The sequence below is a fragment of the Alligator mississippiensis genome, chromosome 4, assembly GCF_030867095.1.
Source record: "Alligator mississippiensis isolate rAllMis1 chromosome 4, rAllMis1, whole genome shotgun sequence".
NCBI classification, from domain to species: Eukaryota; Metazoa; Chordata; order Crocodylia; family Alligatoridae; genus Alligator; species Alligator mississippiensis.
This window is the reverse complement of record NC_081827.1, coordinates 92,829,147-92,846,608: the sequence shown is the minus strand read 5'-3', so window position 1 is coordinate 92,846,608 and position 17,462 is coordinate 92,829,147. Positions and strand designations below refer to the sequence as shown.

The 17,462-nt window shown below is 42.4% G+C and overlaps 1 protein-coding gene across 12 annotated transcripts in view; it reads right to left on the bottom strand.

Moving 5' to 3' along the window:
• Positions 1 to 17,462, bottom strand: part of ANKS1B (ankyrin repeat and sterile alpha motif domain containing 1B) — an 870,204-nt gene that overhangs the window by 716,864 nt on the left and 135,878 nt on the right. For all 12 annotated transcript variants that reach the window (XM_059726322.1, XM_059726321.1, XM_019480905.2 and 9 more), the window contains 3 exons: positions 11,824 to 12,120; positions 7,865 to 7,940; positions 5,258 to 5,359 (listed from right to left, as the gene is read on the bottom strand). In XM_059726322.1, coding sequence (XP_059582305.1) covers positions 5,258 to 5,359; positions 7,865 to 7,940; positions 11,824 to 12,120 — 475 coding nt within the window. The remainder of the gene's footprint in view (positions 1 to 5,257; positions 5,360 to 7,864; positions 7,941 to 11,823; positions 12,121 to 17,462) is intronic.

The window sequence follows — 17,462 nt, the reverse complement described above, 5'->3', positions numbered from 1 at the left end:
CAGCAGAAGTGTGGAGTGCAGGCTGGCAGAGGCTCTATGAAGCCAGATTGGGCTGTGCCAGCAGGAAGAGGGGGGAGCTGGCCCAGCTCCATACAGCCCCTGACAGCCTGGGCTCCGCGCTCCTGCCACCCCACCCTGGGCCCCCACCATCTGTGGCCTCAGGGCACTGGCACAGGCCCCACATTCTTGCCCAGCTGTCACTGCATTCCCACCCTTCCACTCACTGCCACTCTCCCGCCTACTGCCACTGCCACTGTCATTCCCCCACCTTCCCGCCCACAGCTATCACTTCTCCCCGCCTACCTGCCTGCTGCTCTGGCACCACACAGTTCCCGGCTGCTTGATCAGGACTGCAGGACACAGTAAGTGCCAGCCCAGCCCAGCTGGCCCCCATGATTCCCGCTGGCTCCGTGAGGTGCCAGCCAGGCCGATCTGATTCCTGCAGTATTCTGTGGTCCCAAACATGTGACCGGGAACCACATGGTGCTGGAGCAGTGGGCAGGGGGGTAGCACAGGTGGTGGGTGGGAAGGTAAGGAAGTGGCAGCAGAAGGGCAGCAGTGGCAGGTTGGGGGGGGAAGTGGCAGCAAGTGGGCAGGCGGGAGCACAGGGCCCACACCGGTGCCCTGGGACCAGAGGCGGCAGAAGCATGGAGCCCAGGCTGGCAGGGGCTCTGCCTGTTGTGGGCTGTCAGCACCCATAGCCTCACTTCCTTCTGCTGCTTCAGGCAGATGCTGTGGGCAATGAGGGAAAGAGTGTGTGTGGGCAGACCGATTCATAGGCAGGGTCCCACACGCACACCCCACCATCCACATGTACCAACACCCCCCCTTTCACTGCCATACACCCCCCATGCACACCCAACACCCCCCACACACCTCAGCCACCCTCCCCTTCCACACATGCCACAACCCCCCCAGCCACCCTCCCCCCACACACTCATGGCTTCCCAGAAACCCCATACAAACCCATACCCCACATACCCACACACACCCCCACATGCTCTCCCACCCCACATATACACACACCCACACTCCATCCCCCACACCCCACATACCCACACACATACATCCACAGCCCCCAACAAACCTATATCCACCTACCCATACACTCACACCCCTCCACACACAGCTCCACAAGAGTAAGGGTAAGACTTCATTTTAAGCTATTATACAATCACTTCTATGTACACTATGCACACACATGTAAATCAGGACAAAAATATTTTTTGAAATCAAATTAATCAATGTTGTAGTAGATGTTTGATTTTTTAGAATATAAGGAATACTTCTGGGGGAAAGGGGAGGGACTTCCGATGGCAAAGGTCAGGGGCTAAGGGGTGGGACTTCCGGTCCCAAGATGGCAACCAGGGGGTGGGGCTCCTGTCAAAGGGCGGGGCTACCCATGAAGCCTTTGACCACTTGCCAAAACTCATTAAGTGGCCCTCCAGCCAAAATAATTGCCTGCCCCTGGATTAACTGGTTAAGAGAGGTATGAGATTCCATAGGTAACAAAATACTTTGTCAGATGCTTCATCAGAAGATTGCAATGCTCAACACAGCCTTCAGCTTCAACAAGAATACCCATATAACACATCTAAGGGGGAGTTACACTATTAGTTTATGAACAGGAAACTAGGCTTATGTTTAGTGGAACTAGCAAAGCATTTTTAACACTAACTCCTGCTCAGCACTCTTCACTCCCTCAAGTTTTATCATGAGTGAACTGAACTCCAGACTGAATTCAAGCTAAACATATCAGATTATCAATGGAGTGCCACAAGGAAGGTGTGAGGGTGCTCATGTTTTCTTAGTGTTCATGTCCTTGCAATTTGTCATTTATACATATCAGTGCTTCTGTGAATTAGGGGCACACTGATATGGCCTGAAGCCAATGAGTGACTTAATACTCAGAGAAAGTTCTGATTCACAAAAAAGAGACACACTGAAGAGCCATATTCAGGTACTGATATGCCAATAAACATGACATTTTTTACTTCAGGAGCACTTTGAAGAAAACTTGCTAATTGTCGCAGAGCACCTAGTTGCCCTGCTCCTAAAGAGGAAAAAACTTCTAGGGAAGGAGTCCTAGCAGTCAGGGATGAGCCCAGCTGTTGGTTGCCAGGACAACCAGAGGTCAGCTGACCAGAAGGGGCAGGGCCTGGCTCCCTTATAAGCCCTAGGGGCTGGGGCCAGAGGCAGTTCCCTGCCAGCAGCCAAGGAGGAAGGAGCTCTCTGTCAAGGAAGAGAGGAGAAGCCTGATGAAGGAAGAGTGTCTGACACGGCTGTGAGATGAAGAATCCCTGGGTAAGCTTGAATGTTGTTATGGCCAAGCGGCTTCCATTTAAGTTATAGCCAGAGGGCTTGTGTTTGTGTTGCTGTTTGTGACCGGTGGTTTGCGTGAGGCTATTAGGGGTTGGAGGAGGCCTCATAGGGGACCCACAGCAGTGTGGGGACCCCAGCACCAGTAAGGGCACAGCATTATGGCAAAGCCCTAGAGAAGGGGGCAGCATTGTGGCAAATCCCTAGAGAAAGGGGCAGCATTGTTGAGAAGGCCCAGAGAAGAGGGCGCATAGTGAGATAGGGCTCTCCCCAGCCCTAACACCGGAGAGGGCATGTATCCAAGGAACAAAGGCCCAGAGAGGACAAGGAGGGGCCAAATTGTAATAAGGCTAGGACATAACATCTATTGCATTGGTGAGGCGTGGGCTGTGGTGTATGGGAGGTAACAGAGCCACAGATAGCACCCCCTGGCATTGGGACAGTAAAAGGGCAGCTTCCCGCTAATTAACATCAATTAATCAATTAACAGAAAGGTGTGGCAGGCGAGAAGGCAGGCGGTTGCCCCAAGAACAGGTGGGCAGGCCACGGAGATAGGCCCAAGTAGGCCCCCTATTACACTAATATATGCAATTTCTTACAAACTTACCACAGGAGTAGTGTGTTAAAGAGATCAGATAAATGTCAAATTTGATACAACAGTGCCAGAGAAAAAAATGCAGGTGGGAATATGCTGTGGTACGCAACAGAGTAGAGAAACACATACTGAAATGATATATTAGGGGCACGCTGATATGGCTTGAAGCCAATGAGTGACTTAATACTCAGAGAAAGTATTACTTGCTATACATAAGATATGTTGATGACATCTTCATCATTTGGACTGAAAACCTACAATCTCTGAGTTCCATCAGAAATTCAACAATCACCATCCCCCCATCCAACTTTCTCTAGAATACTCCAGCACCAGCATCTCCTTTTTAGACACGATGATCAGTATCCAGAATGATAAAATACAGACCACGTTATACAAGAAACCCACAGACCAACATACATATCTGCACAGAACCAGCAATCACCCTAAACACACCAAAAAAGCTGTGATATACAGCCAAGCCCTCAAATACCACCGCATTTGTACTGAAGAGAACACCCGGGATTGCCACCTCACCAATCTTAAAAAGGCTTTAACTCAACAAGGACACTCCTCCAGAGAGAGAGAGATCGCTCGTTTGAAAAAGCCACCCAGATACCACGTGAAGAACTGGTGCAGTACAGAAACATGCCCCCCCCCCCCCCCCCCGCCCCGCCACCACGCACACACAAATCGCACACCGCTGGTTATGACATCACCCCTCCCTTGAACCTGTATGAAAAATCCTCAAACAACTGCAACCCATACTAGAAAGAGACCCTGTTCTTAAAAAGATCTTCCCAGAGCCACCCATCCTAGCCTTCAAACAAGCACCGAACCTTGCCAACCTCATCACCAGAAACAAACTTCCTCAAGCCCAGAACACACCAAAAGGATCCAGACCTTGCCAGGACAAGAAATGCAAAACCTGCCAACACATCTCCACCACCCCCACTATTACTACACCCCACAACAGAGCCATCAGCATTCCCGGATCTTACAGCTGCACCTCCAGAAATGTAATATATCTCATCCAATGCACCAAATGCCCTGATGGAAAATACGTAGGGAGACCAAACAACAACTGCGCACTAGAATGAACGCACACTGGAAATCTATCAAAGACAGAAATACCCAATTACCAGTGTGGGCACATTTCTCATGGGATGGCCACTCTCTCTCCAATCTCTCAGTCCTGATCCTCAAGGGAAACTTACGCAACACTTCCCAGAGACGAGCCTATGAACTCCATTTCATCAACCTCCTGGATACTAGAGGATCATGGACTAAATATAGACATTGGATTTATGACACATTATAATCTGCCTGGCAAGTGACTCCCCAGCTCAGCCTCTGGCTTCTTTACTTTTCATTCCATCCAGGAAGAGCACACACCAACTGCTGAAACTTCCTTAGCCTGACGAAGAGTTTTTGAACCCGAAAGCTTGCTTAATAACTATTCTCCAACTATTTGGGTTGGTCTAATAAAAGATATCAAATTCACCCAAGGAACCTTGTCTGCCTGAAACAACCACTGCATATGAAATTTAGGCAATTATAGTGAGCTACCTTAAATGGCATTCTAAGTATGTAATGACACCAAAAATAAAGATGGAACAAAAATCTGCAATACAGAGCTTCTTTTCCAAAGACAATCAAGTGAGAGCTGATTTTTCCAATCGGAAGGCAAAATGCACTCTCTGGAAGGGGTAGTACCCAGCATTCAATTGCAAGCCTGAAATATGTTTCATGAACCATTCTTAAATATGTGTATTCCATCAGTCTCACATTAAGGAACCAAGATCAAGAATGAGTGTCTTGCATAGGAAGTCACTTTACAGAAATTATAATATTACTATCATCAGAATAATTAAAGAAACTGTAATTACAGCTGATCTAAAGTTTTTCAGGTTTCAAAAAAGACTAATTAAATTTCACTAAGAGATTAATAAATGGATTTGGGATTTTTTTTGTCTTTTTAAGCCAGCTATATTACTAATAAAATTAACAACGAGCTTCTATAGTACTTAAAATCATACATTTTAGTGAAATTGATATGAAATATTACACAGTTAATTTTACAGATTAATGTGCAAGGAGTCATGCAAGCCAACTCATCACATTAGTGTAACTTTTTACATCTTGTTATCAAAGGAAGGAAAAGATGCACCTTTAAACTCTGTACAGCAAACTGCAACCATTGAATTTTGTGTATGTAGAAGACAATAAGCATGTACAGCTGTCTTTTTAATTGGTAGTAGGAAAATTATAGGCACTATCAGAAAAAAAGATTTTGCTAATCTCATTTAACTTTCATTCGGCCACAGGGTAACTTAAATGACTTACCTTGAAGTAGAGCAGCAATTTGGAGTGATTGCTGAGATGGATGTTCTTTAAGAATATCTAAAACTGTTCTACCTAAACTGTCCTTTATGTAGGCATCAATTCCTGAAAGAGAAAATTATTGTGTTCTATTGAAAGCATAGCAGTTAAACCCAAGTATTGCAAGCTATAAATGTAGTACATGAAGCTCAACTGTCTTGTAAATTGGTTACAGGCAGTTTTACAAGTATAACGGAACAAACCACTCTGCTACAGGTAAGTTTCAGCACTGCTTTCTGGTACGCAAATCAACACATTGTTCTAATATTTCTAGGCACAATTAGATTGTAATCCTCTCCAAATTGATCTTATTCACTTGGGATTTAGGTAGCTAGTGCATTGCACCTGTGCCCTTTTTTTGGAAGCAATGCTGAAAAAGCTATCAACTTTAGAACTTCAGGTCAGCATGTGCCAAAGTCACACAACAGACTGAAATACTCACGTGCAGCATGACTAGGGTTGAACTAGCAGCCAGACAATTTCAAGGTAGAATGTTGCTATAGTAATTGGGTGGCTCAAGTAACTGTGTTATGGCTACTGAAAGTCAGTGATAGTCATAACCTGTGAGTTTGAACTCTGTCCTTGGTATGTCAGATAAAGTATATTGTACATGTTTCTTGTTCTTTCCAGAGTATCATTTTTTAAAGTTTTGCAGTGAAACCAAAATTTCTAGGTTCAAAAGTACAGTAAAATCCATGTACAGGCTGTGATTTTACTTAAGATATTAATAATGTCACAGAAATTAACACTGATTAAAAGGAGGAAAATTAAAGACTAGGAGACAATTATAGGAATGTTATTCATGACTCAATAAGTTTACTCATTCAATAATGAAAATGAATGTGATCAAAGGAAAGCAAGTCAGTGGGCCATCTGATCAGTGGGTTTGGATATACAGCTTCCCTCAAATGAATTGCTAATAAAATGTTTACATTTTTATAAGTTTTATGGGGATGAGTTATGAAATATAGGTCGTTAAAACAATTACTGTATTTACTCAAATGTAAAACAAGGTTTTTCCTGCCCAATCAGCACAGGAAAAAAGCTCCTCATCTTACACTCACATACAAGGAAATCTCATTAAATACAATGTCACTAAACTGCTGCCAAAAGCAGCATGTGCTCAGTAATGGAAACCAACTATGAAGTTGATTAAATGCAGCCAACATTGAGCATGACTATAAAATACATGGCCCATATTGGGCAAACATACTGATGGAAACCCTTTCTTTTTTTATTTCTTTTTCTTTTTGTGTGGGACCCTTGAAAAAAATGTGTAGTGCTCCCCCAGAAGAAAATGAGCACCAGGCCTGGAGGTACTGCAATACCATGTTGGGATTCAGAGAAGCCAGAGAAAGCTCCAACACCGTCCCCTGGTGCCAAAAATGCTGATGGAAACCTACCACATTTATATTTATGAAAATTCTTCGTGTACCAGGTCAAATTAGCCAGATCAGTTTCAAAACCTTTGAGTCATTCAAAAGCCTTATTACTGGCAAGTATCCTTCACCCCAGATTTTTCAACCTGAGGCTTCAGATACTTACAAATCCTTTGGCAGGATGAAAACCTACCCTTTTTTTAAAGGAAAAAAATTGTTACCAAAGACCCATCACAAGCTTGCCAAGTTTTTAATCAATTAAGGAATCATCCCCTCTTATTTTAAACTAACACCCACTTCCTTCACTTCCATACTTTTCTTGTTATAGCCAACAACATGACGGGGTGCAGAGGTTAGAGAGATGTTTCCCATGTACAGTCCCATCTTCCAGAATGATGCCTTCAGGCCAAGGTATGAGCCATAATCTGAAAGATAATGTCCCCTTGGAGATATCTGAGTTCAACAATCTGTTCCCATCTGTAAGGCAGGGTCTGGGAAATTTTCCCTGCTAGCAGATGATGGAGGACCTCTCCTTGCCCCCAACCTGTAAGCCTAAATTTAGCAGGGATACTTCTGGAGTGTCTAAGATGCACTTTCTCTCTCCCCTGTGTATATGAGCTAATATATAATAAGTCTTGTTCATTGGGGACATCTAAGCCCATAAAATAATTACTTTGATTTATCTAAACTTCCTTGCCATGAGGTGCCAGTGTTCTTAGGAAGCCAGTGTTCTTGGGACAACACCACAATTGAGGGATGCTGGATGTAAAAAAAGGTTTTAACCTAACCATATAATTCCTTTTGTCTCCTTGTCTCCTACCCACTTTGAAGGGTGAAGAACCTATCTTAGGATCTACCATATACCTGGACAAGTAATCACTTCCTACCCTTGAAGTAGAAGAGCCAGCTTACTGCACAAAAAGACTGCCCTTGGCAACTGAACACCAGCATGTGACTAGAAACTTTCAGAGCACCTTGTGGTCTATTCCATGTTCAACTTTGTTCTCTAGAAGTTGGCAAACCTTTAATATGTAAGGATAATGTCATCAAAATGTCTCAGCATACATACCATCTCTGTCTGTTGGCAACCTAAGCATCTGGGCTGGAACACAAGACTGAAGAGAAAAGGCACTTTTTGAAATGAAGGACATTTTTTAGTCTAAAAAAACAAATATAATGTAATTAGGTTTACCTGTTTCTAGCAAAATACGTACTACATCCACCTTTCCAAATAAAGCAGCTTCATGTAGCGCACTTCCCTTTTCTGTCTGGAAAAGAGCATTATGAGAGCATTAAAACCGTAAAATAAAATACCAAGGAATCCTTTCAAAAACAATATATTTGGATAAAGAATATTGACTTCTTGCTCTCTTTTATCTTAATTAAAACCATTGACTGGGCAAGAACAATTCCCAATAATATTTATTTAAATAATCCATTGCTTCAAGGTTAAAACACAAAGAAATGGAGGCACTCTTATTGAAAAAATAGCTAACAACCAAACATAAGATACAGTATATGTAGGCCCTGATCCTCCAGTTCTGTCTTACATAAAATCCCTAGTGAAGACAATGAATAAAATTGAATAAAATTTGCAGCACTGGCAATAAAAAGTAGAGAAAGCAAATAGATCTCTGTTTTAGGATTTTCTACTGCTGCTCATCATAAAAGTCATCGTGTTCTTTTCATGTAAAATTTATAGCAATAGTAAAACCTCTAATGAACTTTCTGGAACCTTTGGCTCCTTTCCCTTTTGAGGTAAAAACTTGGGGTTTGTTTTAGTTTTCCTTCCTTGTGCTTTATTTTGATTATTTAGTTAAGGGGTTATTTTGTTTCAGTTTTGCTTCCTCCGAGCAGTGCATTTGGTTAGATGGGAGTCAATGTTGTGCATACCATTCTTGCTATGATGGAAAAAATACTTTTACCCTGTGGAACAAAAGAATAAGTTTTGTCATTCCTGTTTTTTTCAGAATGTAACTGTCTTGCAGTAACACAAACCATATACCTTTCTGGTGCAACGTGGCATGCAACACAACATTAGTATTACACAGCTCTGCAGGAGCAAGAAGTATAGTTCCAAATAAATGTTGGTAACTGGAAATAGCTGCTGTATTTTGTTTCTGCATTACTGTACTTGAGATAAGCCAGAATTCTTAAGTGCAGTGCTTTTGCATTCATAACTGATCTGCAAATATACTAACATATTTTTATTTTCTATACTATAGCAAATAAATTCAAGACTTACAATCAGTTTTCTCTATCTTACTCCCTGCAAGATTTTATGCCCTTTAGGAGTATGTTCCCTACAAAGTAAGTGTTCTTAGTGTGACTAGAAATCCTCCTAAAAGGACATTTATTGTGATGGATGCCAAACATATTTCATAGGGACAATGGAACATATTTTGCTCTCCTCTGTACTAATGAAATACGGAGCAATTCCAATTAGTACCATTTTCTACACAGCATAATTAGGCTTGAGGCCCCTTTGTAAAAGGCATATAGTAAAAGACAGCACCTAGATTCAGTAAAAACAGACCACACCTGACAGGGGGACACTGAAACAATCAAAGAGAAAAGGTGAGGAAAGTTACAGGTAATAACATTAAGGAACACAAGGACATATAAATCAGCTGTGTATACAATTTGCAGGCTTAATTGCTAGGGCTGTGCAAAGCTTCAGTCCCTGATTCGATTTGGCAAAGATTTGGCTTGATTCAGTGACCAAAACTCCAAATCCAAATAGAATCAGGACACCCTTTAATCTCCCTGAATCGAATCGAAACCCTTGGAATTGATTCAGAGATTCGGCAATTCAGACATAAACACAGCTTTAAATGTTTTTTCTACATATCTCCAGGTACCAGGCAGCTCATGAATGCTGTGATGGTGGGGTGGATGTAGCATCCCACAGCAGCATGGTGGGGGTTCCCCAGCATGCTTGGCAGCAGACCTAGAAGTGGATCAGAAGCACTTCTGGTCCACTTCCGGGTCCACCAGGGAGCGTGCCAGGGAGTCTTCCCCCCCCCCCCACGCTCCTCCAGCTTGATGACTGGTGCCTCCAGGGTCTGGGGGGGCACCCAGGATCCCCCCACAGCCAATCGCTGAGCCGGGGGGGGACACAGGAAGGCCCCCAGCGCACTCAGTGGAGGACCCAGAATTGGACCAGAAGTACTTCTGGTCCACTTCCAGTTCACTGCTGAGCACACAAGAGGCCCCCCGCACTCCCGTGGGATGCTCCATCCACCCCAGAATCACAGCGTTCACGAGCCGTGCCTGGTACCTTGAGGTATATAGAAAAAACATTTAAAGCTGTGTCTATGTCCGAATCGCTGATTCTCCAAATCAGCATCGAATCTTCAGATTTGGATTCGGCTGAATCAAACCAGGGACAGAGATCTGAATCAACAAATCGAATTGCTGTCCCCGATTTGGGCCAAATCTGAATCTGAACTGAATATGGCCTGTTTTGCACACCCCTATTAAGTGCAAGCTTTAGGAGTTGTTGTTATTATTATTTAATATATAAGGAAACAAGAGTTTTTAATTAATCTCTAAGCAAGCCACTGGTCTAACCTTATCAGTATGGAGTTTATTATTTGGCTTCATAATAAATGTAGGTTTCAGGAGGTTAACTGAAAGGAAAGGTACTAGCTTTAGAAATTGATTCAGGAAATGGGCCCCACAAATACATGACAGAAACAGAAAAATATTTGGGGAAGAAAAAGACTCACCGGCTGGAAGTGCCACTGTTAAGAAAACAGGTTGGGTGGATGTCAACACAGGGCTAAATTGTGACTGATCTTTACAACTATACAAGTAGCCCTTCCATTGAAGACATTGAACTGTGCGTGAACTTATTTTTTACTAAGGGCCCAAAGTCTATCACTCACCAAAACCTGTGCATTTTTCACGTTTCAATTAAAATGAAAACTTCAAAGCATAAAGAGGTGAAGCTGATTTGTATTGCCCACTTCTAAATAATTTCAGACTGAAGGACATTGGATAGACCTGGGAAATGAATAAAATGTGTAATTAATTCAATCAAAAGTTAAGTGTTGTCTATTATTAGTCCAAATATTTGCTATGATTAAAAATGCTCAGGGAGTATTAAAGCGAAAAAGTGGCTAAAATAGACCTTCCATTTAAACAAATAAATGTTTACAATTACAAAGTAGATTGCAGATACTTCTATAATTGTCTCTCTACATTCTGGGAGTTCCTTATTGCTGATAAAAATGAATTTGTATAAAGCCTATGAATGTGTACAATTTAATTTACCACATGGGATTATACTTTTACATTGTTCTTTCCCAATCAGTGATGCAGAGCAATTTAATGAATATTAAAACAGATGAGTTCAGTTTTAAGTAATAGACAGATATGGTATGCTCTGTTCAGTTTAATGAACTGACAGTAATCATCAACAAAGAAGTTTTCAGAGGTTATAGAAGTAATACGTTAAAAATTCAGATAAAGCTAACTTGGCAGTGTACCAAGATGCACAATGAAGGGAACTCATTGATGGAGAAGACGGATCGTGTTGGTAAAATAAATAATAATGGACCACAGGGCAATCACAGTAGAAACCAACGTTAAAAGAAATAAAAGGCTAACATCAAAACTGATTTTAAAAGTTAGGGCAATTTATAAGGCAATTCTAATTTTCTTATATAAATGGCAAACAGAATGCCATATAGTAGTGAATATTTTCCATTCCTCATTAAAACTAGGTAAGCTACCATATAATGATTAGACGACAAACTACAATTAAAAAGTATAGTGAATAAACTGTAGTGATACTGCATATAAAACTGGTTTAGGAAAAGTCAAAGCAGATGCAAAATGATAAAGATTACATAGGAATGAGTACAAATTGTATAGTGATGTGGATAACATTCATCCCTCAGTATAGCACCATGATGATTTTCAGTGGAATACACTGTTTTCTATTCAAATCCTTGTCAGTGCAGATTTCTTGTTTTTCCCCTATTGATTTGCTGAAGGTGTAACAGCATCTATAAAAAGTATTTTGGAGAAATTTGTTGTATTTGTAGTTTCTCAGAAAATACCATACCTGTATCCTAAAAGAAGTAACAAGTAGCTGCATTTAAGACATGACATAATAAAGGAGAAAGAAAATTGCACACTAACTTGGCAGCTGACATCCATTCCAGCCTCTAGAAGCACCTGTACAACAGCTTTGTGGCCATTACGTGCAGCCAGATGCAAAGGTGTATGTTTTCTAGTGTTGCAGCTCATCAAATTTGGATAGGCTTTGATGATCATCTTTACTACCCGTAGACGCCCATAAAGTGCTGCCAGATCCAAAGGAGTTTCTAATTTGTTGTTTCTTATTGTTGGGTCTGCTAGCTCTTCCAGTAGAACAGCAACTACTTCTGAATGTCCATACTGAGCCGCACAATGCAACGGTGTTTCATTTTCATTGTTCTGTTAAAAAAGAAAATCTTAAGAAGTTCATGTATGTTAACTCTGCATCAACAAACTGCTTCTAAAAATCATTGTGACTACAAAGTTTGCAACATGACGCACTTTAAAGTCTTAAAATGAATTTACTAATGTTTTACTAATAAAAGGGGAATGTCTAACTCTGACTAACCTGTGATCTTCAGACAATTCAGCGGCCCTTTGCCCACCCCCTCACCCCCTTGTACCCTAACTTAATAGTCTGCACTGCTAGAATCAGTGCATTTATAGAAAAGCAAACTTTGGTATCATAATAAAGAAAGTACAGAGAAAAATTGTAAAAATGAAAAATGTTTTAACATTGCACTGCTTTGGCATATCACTACAAGCATCTGCTAAAGCAGAAGTAGGCAGGCAACCTTTTTTACCTGCTCGCCAGAACAACCCACCCTGGGTCAGAAGCAGACAAGCTATTAGGAACACAGGGAGAGCACCCACAGCACAGCTAAAGTCCCTCATCACCAAATCCCATTGAAGCCTCCCGGCCATGGACGAATGGCTATAGGCTGCCGACCCTTTTGCTAAAGACTAATTTGTCTACTTGCTAAAGACTAACAATTACTATTTGTGATAAGACCTGTAGAAAGCAAAATGACCATTTTACATTTCAAAAATACACTATCCAGTATATTGTCTCTTTTCAGTGTTGCGAATTACTGTTTGCATGTGTGTCTCAAGTCATAGGAAACCTTTGTGTGCTGTGGAATGTTTGTCATTTTACAGCCTATTTTCCTACATCATTACCACATTTACATATGAAAATCTGAAATTTGCACATAAAATGGCCAATTCTATTAATCTACCTCAGGGATGTCAAACTCACTTGAGAACCCAGGCCAGATCTGAACTAAGGTGCTCCTAGTGGGCCAGATCCAACCTGGGGCATGAGGGCTACTGCAATGGCTACCATGGTGGTGGCATGGGGTCAGGTGGGGACAGAAATTAAGGGCACACTAGGGGCAGAGACAGTGCAGGATCTGGCAGTGACAGGAGAGGGTAGTGGTGGTCCTGGGTATGGTGGCAGCTAGAGCAAGGACAGTGCAGGTTCCAGTGGAAGAAGTAGTGTCCAGCAGTGGTTGAAGTCCAGGGCTAAAGAGGGAGGGGTCAGAGGCAGAGACAGCAGGAGAGCAGAGACTGGTGGCAGTGAGCCAAGCTCTCCACTGATGGCCATGTCCAACAGGGCCAAAGGGTTCAACTTCTGGTACCCACCAGTAGCCCCACAGCTGGAGAGAGAGGCTCTGAGGGCCAAATCTGGTGCACAGCCCATGTTTGATACCCCTGATCCACCTTATTTGCAATGCTAGTAGTTTTATGAAAAAATGAATATCAAATAATATTCATATTTTATATGACCACTTTAAAAAAAATGTGAGCTCAAAAAAAATCTTGTAAAATTTCAGAAGATCAATCTAAATTTATAAATTAGATATAGCTACTCATTATATCACTAATTATGAAGGATGGGCTGAAAATACCTCTGTTTAAATGAAGAACGCATGCCTAAATTTTTACATAAGATATTAATAGAAAAGTAGATGAAAACACTGTTTTTTATATAAGAAATTCTGTAAACCTGAACAAAACTTTATTTCTGCAACAAATATCATCATTTTTTGCCAAACCCTGGCCCAGATCCTAGTCTACCTAAGATACCTAAGTTTACACAGTCATTTGACCAAAAAATATTCATGCTATTTCAGAATCTGAACAACAAGTGGAACTGTGGTCATATTATTAGGAAAAAGTATAGAAGAGAGGAGCTTAACCTATGGCTCACAGGCCAGGTGTGGCCCATGAAGTCCATGTTAATGTCTAATTACCTGGAGCTCTGCACAGTCAGATCTTATAAATGACAAGTCTTGTCATGGCTCATTATTTCCTATGCAGCCCTTGGACCATTTATAATTTTAAGGTTTGGGCTACTTGTAAAAAAATGTGAACACAACTAGTATAAAAATATTGTACAGGCATGCAGGGAAAAAATCAGAAAGGCCAAGGCATGATTTAAGAGGCAACTGGCAAGGGATGTAAAAGGCAATATAAAGGGATTCTACAAATATGTTAAAAGTAAGAGGAAGACCAAAGAAACCATTGGCCCAAACTGAACGCAGAAGACAATCTAGTTATACATGATGCAGACTAGAGGTTGAAGTATTTAATTCTTTTATTACTTCATTCTTTATAAATATGGGCAGTTGCCAGTTGAACAGCTTAGAATAGCAGCAGAACAGGTTAGGGATTACTTAAAGAAGCTAGATGCTTTCAAATTAAGAGATGTGCATGGGATATACCGTAGGGTAGTGAAGAAATTGACTGAGGTAATTTCAGGGCCACTGGTTATCCTCTTTGAGAACTTGTTGAAGTTGGATGAGGTCCGGAACCTCAAACAAAGGCAAATAAAGAACTGTCTTTAGAGAAGCAAGAGGATCCCAGGAATTACAGACCAGTCAGTGTAACCTCAGTACCCTGATACGACACAGACCTAACACCCTAACCTGGCACAGGTAAAGCTTGGAATCCATGGCAGTCGATGTCCTGCTTCAACAAAATGTTGTCAAGAGGTCCTGGATAGATGGCCATGCTACCTGCTTCAGAGGAAGGCAAAATCCCCAACTGTTCATATCAATCTGACCATGAGGTAAAAGTTCTTCCTGACCCCAAATATGGTGATTAGTTTAACTCCGAGCAGAGGTGCAAGAACCTCTAGCCAGGAACCTCTGGCTTTGTTCCTAGCAGGAGAATTGGCACACCTCCGTTAAAGTCCCCAGCCTTAGCTGTAGCCAACAACCAATGCCTCTGGGGAGGCTTAAAAACATATAGCAGAAAAAAGGGAGGAGGCAGGAGCAATCAACAAAGCCTAGAAGCATGGGAAATACTCACAGGAGAAAATAGGTATAGCTACACCTAGGTCATCCCTGACCAATGACTATCCAGCCTCTTCCTGAACACCTCCAATGATGGAGAGTGCACAACTTCCCTAGGCAGTCTGTTCTACTGCTTCACTATTCTCACAGTAAAGAAGTTTTTCTGGATATCCAGTCTAAATTTACTTTGCTGCAACTTCAAGCCATTAGTCTGTGTCTTCCTCTACATGGCAGAAGACAAAAGGTGCTTTCCCTCTTCTTTATGACAGCCCTTCAAGTATTTGAAGACTGAGATCATGTCCCTTCTTGAGTGCCTTTTCCGCAAGCTGAACATACCTAGCTCTTTCAGCCTCTCCTCATATGACTTGCCTTCCATCATCTTTGTTGCCTGCCTCTAGATCCTCTAACTTCTCCACATTCTTTTTAAATGTGGAGCCCAGAACCATACACGGTACTCCAGATAAGGCCTAACCAGTGCTGAGTAGAGACGCACTATAACCTCCCATGACTTGCACCTAATGCTTCTATTGATGCAGCCCAAAATCACATTGGCCTTTTGTGTGGTTGCATCACACGGCAGACACATATTGAGTCTGTAGTCAACCAAGACTCCCAAGTCCTTTTCCATTGAGCTGCCGTCCAGCCAGGGTGTCCCCCAATTTATACTTGTATTTGTGATTATTTCTCCTGAGGTGTAGCACCTTGCAGCTTTCTGCATTGAACTTCAGGCTGTTAGCTCTAAACTTTCTAATCTGCTGAAATCCTTCTGAATTGCGCTCACATCCTCCATGTTCATAATCTTTCCCAGTTTTGTATTGTCCATAAACTTGCTCAAGAAGCTTTCTATGTTAGCATCCAAATTATTAATAAACATGTTGAACAACACCGGGCCCAGAACAAGACCTCTGTAGGACTCGCTAGAAACCTCCTGCCATTCTGACATAGATCCATTAATAACCCTTTGCTTATAGCTATTGAGCCAGTTATCTATCCACCCTGTAGTAGGTTTATCCAGGCTACAGTTCTCCATTTTGTTTATGAGACGGTCATGTGAGACCTTGTCAAAAGCCTTGCTGAAATTCAGATACACTATATCCACAGCATTCCCTTCATCCATCCAAATAGTTACTTTGTCAAGGAAGGAGATCAGGTTTGTTTGATACAATTTGCTATTCATAAATCCATGCTACCTGCTTCTGATCAGCCTTTAGTCCTCCAGATGCTTGCAAATGGCTTTCCTTAAGATATGTTCCAGTAACTTTCCAGGTATTGAGATGAGGCTAAAGGTGAGTAGTTCCTCAGGTTCTCCTTGGCTTTTTTAAAGAGGGGCCTTCTGGTACCAAGCCTGTCTCCCATGACTTTATGAAGATGATTACCAAGGACTCCAAGATCTCCTCTGCCAATTTCTTTAGGACCCTGGGATGCAGCTCATTCTGCTAATTTGAATTAATTCAGACCCAACAAAAGCTCTCTGACTGTCTCTTTTATCTCCTCCTTCAGCTTTCCCCTTCCTTATCCAGATAATCCCTAGCTGTCTGGCAGATTAACTTTTTTGTAAAGACTGAGGCAAAGCTGCTGAGGAGCTCCACCTTCTTTGTATCTTTGGTTAGGAGTTCCCCCCGGCTTCTTAATAGAGGACCCGCAGCTTCTTGTCTTTTCCTGGCCAACGTGCTTGTAGAACGTCTTCTTGTTGTCTTTAACCTCCTCTGCCAGGTGTAGCTCATTCTTTATCTCTGACTTCCTGACTTTGTCCCTCCAGTTTCTTGCTATTTCCTTGGTGACCTGCCTATTCTTCTATTGTCTGTATGCTTTCCTTTGCATTTGTGGCATTTTAGAAGTTCCTTGAGCAGCCACACTGGTCTCTTGGCATTCTTGTGTCTCCATTGTGTCGGGACAGTTTCTTGTTGATCTTCCAATACTGTGCCCCATAGAAGTTTCCAGCCCTCCTGGCACCTTTATCCTTCAATCTATCCTCCCATGTTATCAATAGGGTTGTGCGAAGAGGCCAGTATTCACTGCAGACTCAGATTCAGCTGATTCTGGGGACAGTGATTCGATTCGGTGATTTGAATCACTGTCCTGAATCGATTCAGCTGAATCTGATTTGGAGAGGCCCCATCCCCTGACTACTCTCCCAGCACTGTCAATGGCTGCCCCACCCAGCCCCAGAGTCCCGGCTCTTAAAAAACAAAACAAAATAAAAAAATTCCCGCACTCACCAGGTGCTACCAGGTGGGGAGGGGAGATCCTCACTGGTCCCCACTACCCCACACTTGGTGGGGGGCTCTACCATGAGCCCCCATCCTCCTCCATGGCTGCTCCACCTGGCTCCAGCATCCCGGGTCTTTAAAAAAAAAAATGCCCCACACTCACCAGATGCTGCCAAGCAGGGGAACAATCCCCACTGCCCCCCAGTGCCCCATGCTGTGTGCAGGGCTGTGC